The sequence below is a fragment of the Podarcis gaigeae genome, assembly GCF_964106915.1.
Source record: "Podarcis gaigeae genome assembly, chromosome: 5".
NCBI lineage: Eukaryota > Metazoa > Chordata > Lepidosauria > Squamata > Lacertidae > Podarcis > Podarcis gaigeae.
In genome coordinates this window covers 85,559,872-85,572,849 of record NC_139681.1, presented here as the reverse complement: position 1 = coordinate 85,572,849, position 12,978 = coordinate 85,559,872, and the positions used below count along the sequence as shown (strand labels likewise).

General features: G+C 47.4%; 1 protein-coding gene and 2 long non-coding RNA genes across 18 annotated transcripts in view; 1 reads left to right on the top strand and 2 right to left on the bottom strand.

Annotated features, from left to right (window-relative positions):
• Window positions 1–201: 201 nt before the first annotated feature.
• The window catches only part of MECOM (MDS1 and EVI1 complex locus), a 470,676-nt gene continuing 457,899 nt past the window's right edge, over window positions 202–12,978 (top strand). For 14 of the 16 annotated variants that reach the window (XM_083739215.1, XM_083739214.1, XM_083739178.1 and 11 more), the window contains exon 1: window positions 216–502. In XM_083739215.1, coding sequence (XP_083595341.1) covers window positions 466–502 — 37 coding nt within the window. In that variant the 5' untranslated portion in view covers window positions 216–465. Of the gene's footprint in view, window positions 503–12,978 lie in introns of all 16 variants that reach the window. The other 2 variants (XM_083739180.1, XM_083739177.1) reach the window with 1 other exon arrangement.
• LOC310844253 lies at window positions 3,382–4,432 on the bottom strand. The gene is made up of 3 exons (XR_014564028.1): window positions 4,236–4,432; window positions 3,581–3,683; window positions 3,382–3,476 (listed from the first exon to the last, which is right to left on the bottom strand). It is a non-coding gene; the product is annotated as an uncharacterized lncRNA (long non-coding RNA).
• Window positions 10,644–12,978, bottom strand: part of LOC310845142 — a 55,920-nt gene continuing 53,585 nt past the window's right edge. Inside the window, exon 3 of the long non-coding RNA XR_014564508.1 lies at window positions 10,644–10,848. This is a non-coding gene — a long non-coding RNA (uncharacterized lncRNA). The remainder of the gene's footprint in view (window positions 10,849–12,978) is intronic.

Genomic DNA, 12,978 nt, shown 5'->3' with positions numbered 1-12,978 from the left:
CCGCCCCGCGCCTTAGTCCCTTTCCTGCGATCTTCTGCCCAAGATCCCTTAAATCCAAAAGTGAAAGATCGCTCCAAACTTTTTTTTTTTTGGCGGCGCCCGGGAGATGTTGAAAGTGTGGGGGGGGGGGGAATTGCGCGGGGGGAGGGCGAGCGAGAGGAGAGCGAGAGGGAGAAGCCGCCCTTGCGCATGTGCGAAGGTGTCCAAACTGACAATGCTGGAGAAGATAGCAAGCTTTGGGGTTGGGAGAGAGAGAGAGAAACAGAGTGAGTGAGAAAGAGAGAAAGAAAAGAGTGGGGGAAGCAGGAAGGAAAAGGAAAAAAAACAACAGAGAAAGGGGGAGAGAGAGAGATAGTAGGGGGGGAAAAGCCCCTCCATTGATTTCCATCCCCACCCCCCCACCCCGACCCCAGATATCCCCCCCCAAAGCAACCATCCAAGCAACGTCCGCGGGATTTGGCAGCAATGCGATCCAAAGGCAGAGCGAGGAAACTGGCCGCAAGTAGGTGCAATCGCTCTTTCTGTTGCGCGCCCCCCCCCGCGCCCCCCCACTCCCTTCTGTGCCCCGCTAGACGTCCGGGAAAGATGTGGGTCCGTGGGGTGGGATGGAGAGGGCGGGGAGGGTGGGGGTCAACCACTGGCCCCACAGATCCGGCCCGCCCCCGGCGCAGAACTGGCCCCCGAGAGTCTCCGCTGCCCAACATCCATCCACCTCGCGGCTGGTTTCTTGGAGAGGGAGAGAGAGAGATGGTGCGCAGCGGCGGCGGCGGCGGCGCGTTGGGTTTCTCTCCTCTCTCTTTTCTCCCCACTTCCTCGCCTCGGACGCGGGGAGCCGGACCGGGGGGTGGGGGGAGAGGTCCGGGCTGGGCTCCCTGGCTCGGCTCGGCTGTGCCCGGCGCTGTTTGTGTGTTTGTCTGCCGGGGTGGCGGCGAGAGGGAGAGGGAGGAGGGGGGCGGGGAAGGATCGCTGGTGAACTTCAGCCGAGGCGGCGAAAGAGTTGAGGAAAAGTTCAGCCGCGCCGAAGAAGAGCGCCGCAAGTTGCTCGCTCGCTCCGCCGAGGGAGGGAGGGAGGGAGCCAGAGGCTGCAAGGACGCCGAGCGCCCCTAGTGGGCGCTGCTGGCTCTGTGAAATAAACATTAAAAACAAGCGCGTGGGGAAGGAAAGGGAAGGGAGGCCGCGAAAGCAGCAGCAGCAGGAGGAGACGGTGGTAGCAACCTGCAGCCCAGGAGTTGGAGCGATGGCTTTGCTGGGACAGGTTGGGTGCAAAGGAGAAGACACAGGGGGAGAAAGCATGCATGCACTTTAACGCAGCAGCAGGTGACTCCTCGCCAGCTGATGGGGATATTTGTTTTTCCTCCTCGAGTTGGGGGTTGTCCATTTCAAGCTGAGCCCCCCCTCCCCCCAACAACACCAGGGCAAGATCCCGCCGCCGGGCTTTTGGGTGAACCTCCTTGGCTCGACTCGGTCTGGTCAGCGCGGAAAAACCTCCCCCCCCGTACACGCAACTTAGCCAAACAAACTCGCGCTCTGCGCGTGTGAGCGCTGCTTCTTCGGCGCGCGCACGTGTACAACTGCCTCCCCCGACCCGTGCACACGCGTCTCCCGTTCCTGTGGCACGTGCAAAAGGAACAACCCGCAGCATACACGTGTACAGGCTGGAATACTGTTCCAGGAAAGGTTGCCTAAACAACGACGAGTCCTCCTTTTCTAGTTCTGGTGCTATTATTTATATTTTTTTTAAGTGGGGGCAAGTGTATGAGTTACATAACAAAGCAGGAACGAGCGATCTCAGCTTCCCTACCAGTAACGGTCTCCTTTTCCTTGTTGAAAGCGTAAAATAATAACAACAGCAGCAATAATAAAAGGAATATGTTCCGTCTCGGAAGGGAGACTTACAAAATTTTCCTTCGCTTGGGAGTTCCGGCTCTTTCCGCTTCGTAGTCCTCGGTTGAGGTGGCCAAACTGGCCTGCCTGAGATTCTCAGCAGCAGCTCCCTGCTGGATCTCCTTATTTTCCTGTCTGTTTATTTCACATATTTTAAAAAACTAATAATAATAATATCCACTCAAGAAGTAGCTAGAGCTGGACAGTTTCAATTTTAACTTGATGCAGTTACAAGGCATGTTTTGAAGTGCGAGCTCGGTGAGGTGGAAGCGATTGGGCCGCACTTTTCTTTTTTTGCTCTGGCATCTTTGGAGACCCACGATGATCGTGTCAATTTCACGCGTCCTCCTCTAACAGTTTGCTACAGACTGCAGTGGCGGCTGGCAATCTTGGAGCGGGAGTCTCGGTCTATCCTTACGAGCCGATCAAACATTATATGTGCGATTCTCCATCTCTCCTCCTCCCCTCGCACAGCCGGCCATACATACAACTTACTGAAATTTCCATTGACTCCACCGCTATGGAAACTTACATACAAAATGTGCTCAGGGCTGCACTCCTGTACTTTAGCTTGGGCTTGAGACTCACTTGAACATGTTGGGAATTGGGATTCACTTCCTAGCAAACGTTCAAAGCACCATCGGGTTTTGTGCGAATGCAAACCGCGCAGTTATTTCAAATTTACCTCTTTTACGCTGCTGGGGAAGAATCGTTTTCTTGACTGCAACTCGCAGTGCAACAGATGCAGCCTTGCTTCGTTTTTTGCAAGAGAACTGATCTCTTGTGCATGCTGTCCCCTCACCCCATTTACCTAGCCCCTGGACAAGTCCTCTTTATTTATTTCATGCTATTTTTGTGTTTGTTTCCCTGCATTGTTACTTTGATTTCCAACTTGGGGGGGGGGGGGAGAAAGGTGGCGGCGAGAACGGCAGGCAAAACATTGCAGAAGTTGTGTGACATTTTTAAAAGGCCGATTATTTGCTTGTTTGGGGAGAAAATCGCGCGCGGGGAGGGGGAGGGAGGAGGGAGGAAAGAGGAAAGCACAAGATCTCATTGGATTACTGTCTAATTTTCTGTGAAACAGACCAACCCCCCCCCGCTCTTCCTCCACCTCGCCTGCGTTTGATTAGCTGGTTTTTGTTCCCCCAAAAGCAGATGTATCCAGTCGACACAATTTGAAAACAGATCCGTTATTCATTTAATAAAAAAAGTAAAGTTGCAGATGCGCCGATCGCAGCAGATGCGTAAAGATCCCCTTATCTAAAGGCACCGAGTTAAGTCCAGTAGCAAACCCAGCAGGGATCTTATTTCTGGCGCGGTCCGTGGCTGATGTTCACCGCAGCTGTGAGATAGTCTGTTGCTGCCTTTATATACGGCGCAGAGCATTCGCCAAAACTTTCTGACGTGTCTTGAGATGTACAAGACAGTGCAGATGCACACTTAGGAAGCTGCGCGGGGCTCAAGCCCACACTTAGGAAGCTTGCGACCCAAAGGTTGCAAACGGAGAGAATAAGTGCAGCAGAAACCGCTTTCCCACGTTTACAAACCCTGTTTCTTTTCGCCTTCGATCACCACGTCAATTTCGCTGGCGCCTGCAGAATTAAATCGTTGATTTTTATTTATTAAAAATGTATTCAGCTTTCTCCCTTTTTCCCGTTTGCGCGCCTCCCTACACCCCCCCATCAAATAAACTTACTATTCATTTACGAAGTTATATGAGGTTGCCTGGGGGCGGGAGAAACCACGATCAAGCTGTTCTGTAAATGTGATTCTTAGGTTGGAAGATACGCACGCTTTACCTGGAAGCAAGTTCAACTGAAACCCGTGAAACCCGTTTACTTATTTCTATGTAAACCGAGCTGTCTATGCCCAAATTCAGTCAAGTCCGGCCTGTTCCTTAAGCAAAGCGAGACACTTTAGGTGATAAATGGTTTGTTCTTAGAAAGCAACGCAAGTTTAAGGTTATGTGGCCTGATTTTAACCTTGATCATATTAAAGATATTCGCTGTTTTTAATAAAAAAAAATTAAAAGCAACAGAAAAGCAACAAAGCTTGTGGATGATGGGACAAGTCGGAAACGGCCGCATTATTTGGAAAACCATAATTTTAAGTCGCTGAAAAATGAACTCGCAACATGCTAGCCACTCTGAGACTGTAACAGTTGCAGAGAATGTGCAGCCTCTGTGTGACATTTACCGTTACGTGGTCACGATCCGAGCAAAGAGAAGCGCTTTTGGGGGTCGCAAGCCTACACTTTACCCGGGAGCAAGCAAACAAGAGTGGGGCGCACTTTTTATGTGTCCGCGTAATTTACTCCGATTGCAAGGTGCCAATCCACACAACGCACTTACTAGCGAAGCAAAGAGTAGGACGTCTTGACTTCGACGGCAGAGTTCAGCACGTGTTCAGATCTCTTCCCCCATAAAAAAAATATCAGTGGGACTTTGAACGCGTCTCACTTGGGCTGGATCGGGCTCTCCCCGCGGGCTATTCTGGCGCCTCTGCTTGCACGTGAGAACCAGCTGGAATCGACGCTCTTGCTCGGGCTCTAGGGGATGCTCAGGGAGGGTTAGGGCTCTCCCCCAATTCTTCTCCCCACCCGCCCGGGCCTAAAATCCCCTGCGGAGGAGAGCGCGACTTTCTGCAGACGAAAATCCCACTCCGCGCAAGCGAACTAGGCGGCTAGCGCAAGCCCCGCTGGTAGTGGTTAGAGACACCCTATAGCCCCGTAAAGAAGCAGAAGGTGATCAGATTAGGCGAACACCCGTGCCTTATAAAAGGAGTTACTTGTACCTTTACACTTTATCACCAGTCCAAAAAAAAAAAAAAACCACGCAACACACCACCAAAAAAAAACCCCAGGCAATTGGAGCAAGCCGCGATGGATCCTGGTCTCTCCAACCCTTTGAGAGAGTAAGTTAACACTTTACCAAGTTTCAACAAGTCCCCCCCCCCCCCCGCCGCTTCGACGCTTGTGAGTTTGCCCTCTGCCTGTGAGGGGTTTTTTTAAGAGGAAAGGGTGAAGAGGAAAAAACCACACACCTCGTTTGAGTAAAAAGCAAAGCGGACGAACCAGACTTTATTTCCTCGCTTTGTTAGGACTCCTCATATCGGGCTATCTGATGAGTCCCAAACACGCGAGGAAAGGCTTTTGTGGAAAGGCTTGTTTATTTGCCATTGCTATCCTCTCAAGCTTAATTTTTTTAATCTTTGCATTGGCCACCTTGTGTGCAAATAGCCTCCTTTCGTACAAACAACTAACAAAGTCTAGCAGCAGCAGCAACCACAACACAATCCGGCATTGCTGTTGGTTTTCGCCGCTTGGAAGTGGGGACGGAGGTTTCCTAGTCTCTTTCTGTTTGAAAGCGGAGCTTGGCCAAAAGATGGACCGCGGGCGGTGTTGGTGGGGCGGAGAGAGACCGAGACAGGGAGGGGTGCGTCCGGTGTTTTCGCCACCGCCGGCTCCCACGCTGATGGAGAACTTGGTCCCTAGTCAGAGGCGCATCCCTCCGTGTCAACATCACTTCGCTTAGCAAGATGCCAAGGCGTTCAGTCAATAGGCGTCTAGCGTGAAGACCTCGCGCCCGCAGCGCGCATCCTCGCTAGTTTGCACACTGGGCGAGAACTTAGCTGAACCATCCGCCTCCGCCCTCCCCCGCCCCCTTAGCCCAGTTGAGACTGCTTGGAAGCCCAGTCTTTTAATGCCACACTCACCCAACCAACCCCCATTATATGCTTGCTGTTGAAGGCTTGTTGAATCTGCTTCTTGCGCCGCAGAGTCTCTTGGACCTGCTTATTCTCCCTCTCTTCTCCTTATGCCCAGATCGCATGCTGCGCTGTCTCTTCCCTCAAAGCTATCCTCACTTTGCAGGGAATTCTTCCCCATCAGCTTAGGGACACTGGCCCAGTTGGGATTCCTTGACTCCCATTTTCTTTTCTTTCCTCTATGGCGGTGTGGTGGGCAACCCCTAGGCACAGGGCGGCAGGGGCAAATGTGGTCCTTCAGGGCTTCCTCTGTGGCCCTTGGGACTCTCTCGGCCAGCCACGCCCCTCATTGGCTCTGCTCTGCACCCTCCATACATGGGTCTGCCTGGCTGGGAGGTGTCCATGAACTCTGATACTGTAATGCTTCTTGCTTGCCTGAATAAAGAGGAATGCATGAATGTGTGTAGAAATCAGCCTACAAGACAAAGGCAAAATTTGCATTCCTTGTTCTGCCAGCTTTTACTTCTGTCCCTGGCCTTCAGGGTTGAAAAAGGTTCCCTATTGCTGCTTTCTGGTTGTTCAGACTGTATGATCCTTGAGGCACAGACCTGTATCTGTGTTGGTTTATTGTTTGTTTGTTTCTCTGTGTATAGCTACTAGTGCAATGTATAACTCAAAGGAAGAGCAGAAGAGGCAGATGGAGGTGAAACTACACAAATCCCAGGTGCAACAGTGGAACATATTTAAGATCTCTTCATGCCAACCAGTTGCCTTCAGGAACATCTACCTTTTATTCCCAATTTTAAAAATGGCAAAAATATTGTGAAATCCTATTTTTGTATTCCACTTTAATTACCGTAACCCAGAATAACTACTTCCCCAAGTGCATTTTCCCAGTAGCCATAGTAACCACATAAGAATGCACTGAATGAGTGTGTGCAGAATCCACCTTTTCCAGCTGCTCCTATTTGAATATGGCAGAATATTGAGCCTGTTAGGAAATAATTCATCTTCGTTAAGTGATCTTGAATTAATTGCAGATAAATTATGCTGGTGGTTGTGGGGCTGACTATGAGTGACTATGAACTGAGCCAGCGGACTTGCATATGCAAGATCATTCTGCTTTTAATCCCACACATACAACTGCTGCGTGCATGGATCCCTTACGTAAAGTCTTTGGAGAACTAAGGAACAAGTTTAATAACCTCTCCAGCCCAGGGCCTTAAAATAAGGGGTAGCAGAGAAGCCCTACAAACAAGAGGAGGCAGAATACCTTCAATGGAAGGAACTAAAAATAAGGAACACCAAGACTCTATCTAACTAATGTCACTAATGGACCTAATGGTCAGGGGTCCTTTTACCTTTACTTTTAAGGGCCATGCTGGGAGGTGAGGCCTGGGAGTTCACAGGATCTTTGTAGGGACAGCACCTGAAAACAGATTCTGATATTGCTGGGGCTATTTTTATGACCCATTTGGTTCAAGACAGCCATGGGGAGAAACTTTGCTTGGCCTGAGTTCCCAAGCACACTGGAGACCTTCTTCAGAAGCCCTGCTCTGCTTTCCCTCCTCTAGTCAAGGGACAATATTATTAGGAATATAAAAAAGCTGCCTTATACTGAGTCAGATCATTCATCCATCTACTCTGACCAGCAGTGGCTCTCCAGGATTTCAGGTAGGAACTTTCCCCAGCCCTACCTGGAAACCCCAGGGCATTGAACCTGGGACTTTCTACATGCAACACATCTGTCCTTCCACTCAGCTACAGTCCTTCCAAAAGGGAGAGGGCCTTTTCAGAAGTGGTGGCCTGACTTTGGAATGTCCTTCCCAAGGAGAGAAGTCTGGTGCTGACTTTACAAGTTTTTAAGCACCTTCCTATCTGCCCAGGCATTTAAAAATAATTGTTGGAATTTTGCTTTCTTCTGTTTTTGTAGTTTTTCAGGTTTGTATTTCCCCCCTGCTATGCTGTATTTCATTATATGCTGATTTAAATTTTTTATGTTTCAGATAAGTTTTATGCACACTTTTGCATGCTGCTCCGGCATGTTTCGGTGATAGGTAGTTAAGAAGTATTTTTTAATATGTATAGCTGCTACATTGAGCATGTGAATGAGCATACATTGGCAAATAGTGGATTTGGCTTTCGGTCCCACACTGTAACCCACTGTAAATATGGCTTAGCAAAGGCATATTATATAAAGCTATGGTTGGAATCATGGAATCAGAGAACTGTAGAGTTGGAAGGGACCCTGAGGATCATCTAGTCCAGTCCTCTGCAATGCAGAAATATGCAGCTGTCCCATACGGGGCTTGAACCTGCAACCTTGGCATTATCAGCCAAACGCTATAACCAACTGAGCTATCCAGGTTGATGTACATGATGCTCTCCCTACAGACCTGAAGTGAGCATGGACTAGCCTTTTCCTAAACTTGGGATGCGCTGGAATATTCACATGGGCAGGTGCACTATATAGTTTAGGAGGCTGCAAGAAAAAGTGGATAGAGAAATATAGTCAGTGAAGGGGCCATGAGAACAACCTAAGGAGCAGAGTATGAATGCTCATGCTTAGGGTAAAATGGCAATTTATTCCTAGGATTACAGTAGATGGCATCTGTTGCAATTCAGAATCATAAACATTAAAGAGGGTTCAATGGGACATAGGTTGTATCCATTGCTCAATGTCACTGGGCCCAGGGACACAGTATTCACATAGACATGTAGGAAGTTGACATATATAGTCATACCTCGGGTTACAGACGCTTCAGGTTACGGACCGCATCAGCTAAATTGCGCTTTGTGCATGTGCAGAAGTGCCAAATCGCAACCTACACATGCACAGACATGCCGCTGCAGGTTACGGATGCTGCAGGTTGCAAATGTTCGCAATGATCACGTTCACAACCCAAGCATCCACTGTACTGAATCCAGGTCATTGGTCTATCCAACTCAGTATTGTCTGACTGGCAGTGGCGTAGCGTGGGGGGTGCAGGGGGGCCCGGCCGCACCAGGAGCAACATCTGGGGGTTAGGGTTAGGGGTACAAATCCACGGGTTAGGGGGCACAAATTACTTGCCTTGCCCCGGGTGCTGACAACCCACACTACGCCACTGCTGACTGGCAGCAGCTCCTCAGGGTTCCAGGCAGGGATCTCTTTCAGCCCTACCCAGAGATGCCCAGGACTGAACCTGGGACTTTCCTCATGCAAAACAGATGCTCTACCACTGATCCTCAGCCTGTCCCCTTGATTTATTCCGCTTTGCTGTGAGATTAGATTAGATTGGGTGGTATCGGGAATCAGAGATGACTAGAGAGTTGTGATCTAACAGGATTTGGCATTTGCTTTTCGTATGTGAAGAACCACTCAAATAGTAATGTTTGTGAGACAGCAGTCAGTCTGAGCGACAGGGAAGTCTCTTTTGTCGCGATGGAAGGTTAGCACATGTCTGCTACAAGGGCTGACTTGTATAACATTTTAAAATTCATTCTGATGAACATGATATGTGATATGCATGCTTTTCAACATGGTCTTTTAGATGGTTCAACGTTTGTTAAAGTTGTAACCTGGCCCAGGCAAGATTAGCTTGTGTGAATTCAGGGGTGGCATTTGAGGTTAAAGTGAGATTGCAGGAGGGGAGGATCAATATTTGCAGTAAGATTCAAAGGCTTGCTGTTGGATACGTTCAATATTAAACTGCAAAAGAAAGTAGTGTGTTGGAAGAATATTTGCTGTGACTCATTCTTAAGTATGTAATGATAAGGAACACAAGAAGCTGCCTTATACTGAAAGAGGCTACTGATAAATCCAGCTCAGCATTCTGACCAATCCATCTCAGTACTGTATGTATTCTACACTGACTTACGGTGGCTCTCTAGGATTTTGGACAAGAGTTCTTCGCAGTCCTACCAGGGACTGAACCTGATGCCATTTGCATACAAAGTGTGTGCTCTGCACTGAGCTATGGCTCTTCTCCAAGCAATAAGCTTACTGTAAGCAAAGAGGCGTATGCCTTTGACATGCATAGGTAGAACACAGACCTGTTTCATTGTTTATGAGAGTGTAGAACTAGTGAGCTGGCCAAGGGACATTCGTTTCTGAACAATGATCACATGTGCTCCGAAACACAGCTGTGTATTAATATAAGCTGTTATGGACCATGCTGTCCTTCTGCTTTTAGACCGAGCATTGCCTGCTAATAATGAATGCCAGGCATCAATGCCAGGCATGGATCAGACCCACTTGCCTGGGTGCAAGTTGAAACAGGGCTAGACTTTTATCCTAGGAAAACAGTAACTACGTTGAATTAAATTTTAAAAAGTTTTGGAGCTGCTTGGCAAGAAGCAGCCTTGAGGAGCCTTAGGGGTATGCTATAACTTTTGATAAGTTATTGTTGTTTTAACATTAGCCCTGCCTTGCATTTGCTGCCTTGCTCCCCATCTGCTCTACCTGCATCTTTGTAAATAAATAGGCACAGCCAAAAATACCGCAAATCTCCAGTGCTCTATTCTCCCAAGGAAACTGACCCTTTAAACACCCCTGGGACTTCCTTCCTCCTGGTAGATGTTATATCCTATAACATATATTAGAACTATATACGCTATATATAGCAAATGTACTATACAATACATGGCAAGCTATTCTGTCGTAAAATACACATCTGCGTTACATATACTTTATTGAGAAACAATAATACGGGTCCTCACACATACATGGGTATTTGGAATAAATGACTCATGAAAGTCAGATAATATTGAAGAGTACAAGTAGTACCATACTGTGTTTCTGAAGTATGTGTGTAAAACATAGAAACTCGAATAAAATTATCTTCTTGATCCATGAATACATTTGTAATTATATTACGAGTAACTTTTCCTGTTTGTATGATCTATTGTGCTTTTTAATGGGCATATTGTAACAGACATATACAGTGTAGAGTTATTGGAAGAGAAAGTTGAATATTTCATAGATACACAATGTACTGTACACCTAGAATGATAGATGTAACAGAATGGTCTCTCTCTCTCTCTCTCTCTCTCTCTCTCTCTCTCTCTCTCTCTCTCTCTTACTGCCCCTTCATCTCTAGCCAGGAGTGGGGAATCTTTGGCTCATCAGGTATTGGACTCCAGTTCCCATTAGTTCTTAGCTAGAATGGCCACTGGGCAGGGGTGTTGGGAGATGTCAGCCACCAGCATCTAGAAAGCTACAGGTACCCCAATCCCTGACCTTGGCTGCCTCTCTTTTTCTCATGGCAAACATTGTATCTGCATGAAAAAGGGAGAGCATCTGTAAGCCATTTAGAATTTTTAGTCAAAATTAAGCAGTATACACATTTTGTTTAATTAATTAATTAAAAAAACACAATAAAGACCAATGATGATGATAATAATAATAATAATAATAATAATAATAATAATTTGTGCATTTTTTTGCAAGGTTCTTGGCAATAAACCTTTCTACTACTATGTGGAAAGGTTTGGTGTATGTTTCCAGAGGCACCTCGAAGAAACTGAGGCTGACATAGCTCCTTTAATTCTACACTAATATCCCTATATATTCTACACTAATCTCTCTCTCTCGCTCGCTCTCTCTGTGTGTGTGTGTGTGTGTGTGTAAATTTTCCCAGACGTTAAACATTGAATTACCTTGCCAACATCTTTCCTTTTGTGGAAGGGCTATAGCTCAGTGATTTGCTTGCAAAAGGTCCCAGTTTCAATCTCTGGCATCTTCAGGTATGGTTGGCAAAGACTCCCATCTGAATCCCTGGAGAGCCACTGCCAGTAAACATAGACAGTAGTGAGCTGAATGGACGGACCAATGTTCACACTTGGTGCAAGCCAGCTTCCTCCTATGTTCTTTCCCCAAGATTCCCCTTCCAGCCTTGGCTGCCTACTGTCAATCATCCTCCTTAATGTGCATTTGTTCTTTTACACTCGTTTTAAGTTGGAATGACCTATATGGTGAATGGGGGGGGGGGGGAGGAAGGCTCAGGGATGGCTTCTCCCCATCACACTATCTTCAGATGAAACATGGCAGGCTTGTAAATGGATGCTGTTTACACAGGGGTACGGAAAACTTAAGAAATGTTTCTACAAAAGGGAAAGAACTGTTTACACAGGCCTTTGAAAAGTGTGACATATTGCTCTAGTTCCAGCACTAAAAAGCTAAACACTCTTACAGGCATTTGAAGTTCTCTGGCTGAAGCAGCAGGGTTGGGCTCCAATTTAGATATTGCTTGTGCGTATAACTAATTGCAGTATATTCCCCCACTTGTGGGAGAGGAGAAGGCTCTTGCTCATAGGTTCTCCCTTGGGAATTGAATATTTGGCTCCCCGCCAGTTCTGTACAATGTCCACACTGACTATTTGAATTCCCAGACTCTATTTAACAAGTTTCTAAATAAATAAACTCATTGTCTGTCTGTGTTTTAAAATTATTTCACCTCTTTTGTAAAAATAAAAAGAGTAGAAAAGTGACGGAGTCCTGTTACACTGGCTTTGCTGCCTGGCTTTTTCTTCCAGGCTTTCTAAACAAAGAGAATCGCAGCAGATATATACTTAAACCCAACCTGTAACTGCATAGGGTGGGAAGTGAAGAGAGGGATGGGCAGTGTGTGGCTGTCAGATGCATATCTAGTCAGAGCTAACACCAGAGACAGGTTCAGAAAGTCAGTTAAATATTAATCCTTTGGAAAAGGAGACCTGTGTGCCTGCCATCTCTTTGGCATGACCCTGCAGATAACTGAACAAGAGGCAGGCCCTGTGGGCAGTGTTCATTCCTATTGCCATAAATGGTGATTTGTGTCCGTTTCATTCTTGTTGTTTCAAGCTCAGGAGTTGCTGATACGAATTGGGAATGCTGAGGTTGTTACCAGAGTCAGCGTAATTATTTTCTTAAAACCATCCTCTCAAAACTATTTGATCAGAACAGTTAGGCTGCAGTGGGGTGGGGGAATCACAGGTTCCGGTGGCCAAATGTGCCCCTTCAGACCTACCTCTCCAAATGGCCCTTGGGACTCTTCCTGGGCCATGCCCATTCCCAGGCTACACACCCCTGAATGGCCCTGCTCTGGATTCTCTGCAAGTGTCCTTTTCCCCTCCCCCAGCTGGGATGGGTCCTTGAAAGCTTGCTTGCCTGGATGGAAGATGGAGAGATGTTTGTGTGGTGTGTGCAGTGTCGTAACGTGGGTTGGCAGCACCCAGGGCAAGGCAAGTATTGCACCCCCTAACATACGGTTAGGGCTAGGCGGGCACCGCATGACAGTATTAGAAAAGGCATTCTGTCATGTGTGAGAGAAGGGGAAAAACACTTAAAAAAAAACCAGAGAGAAAAGACTGTCTGCTGTGATGCTATGCATGGATGCAAGACACCACCCATCCTTCTAAACAAATGGC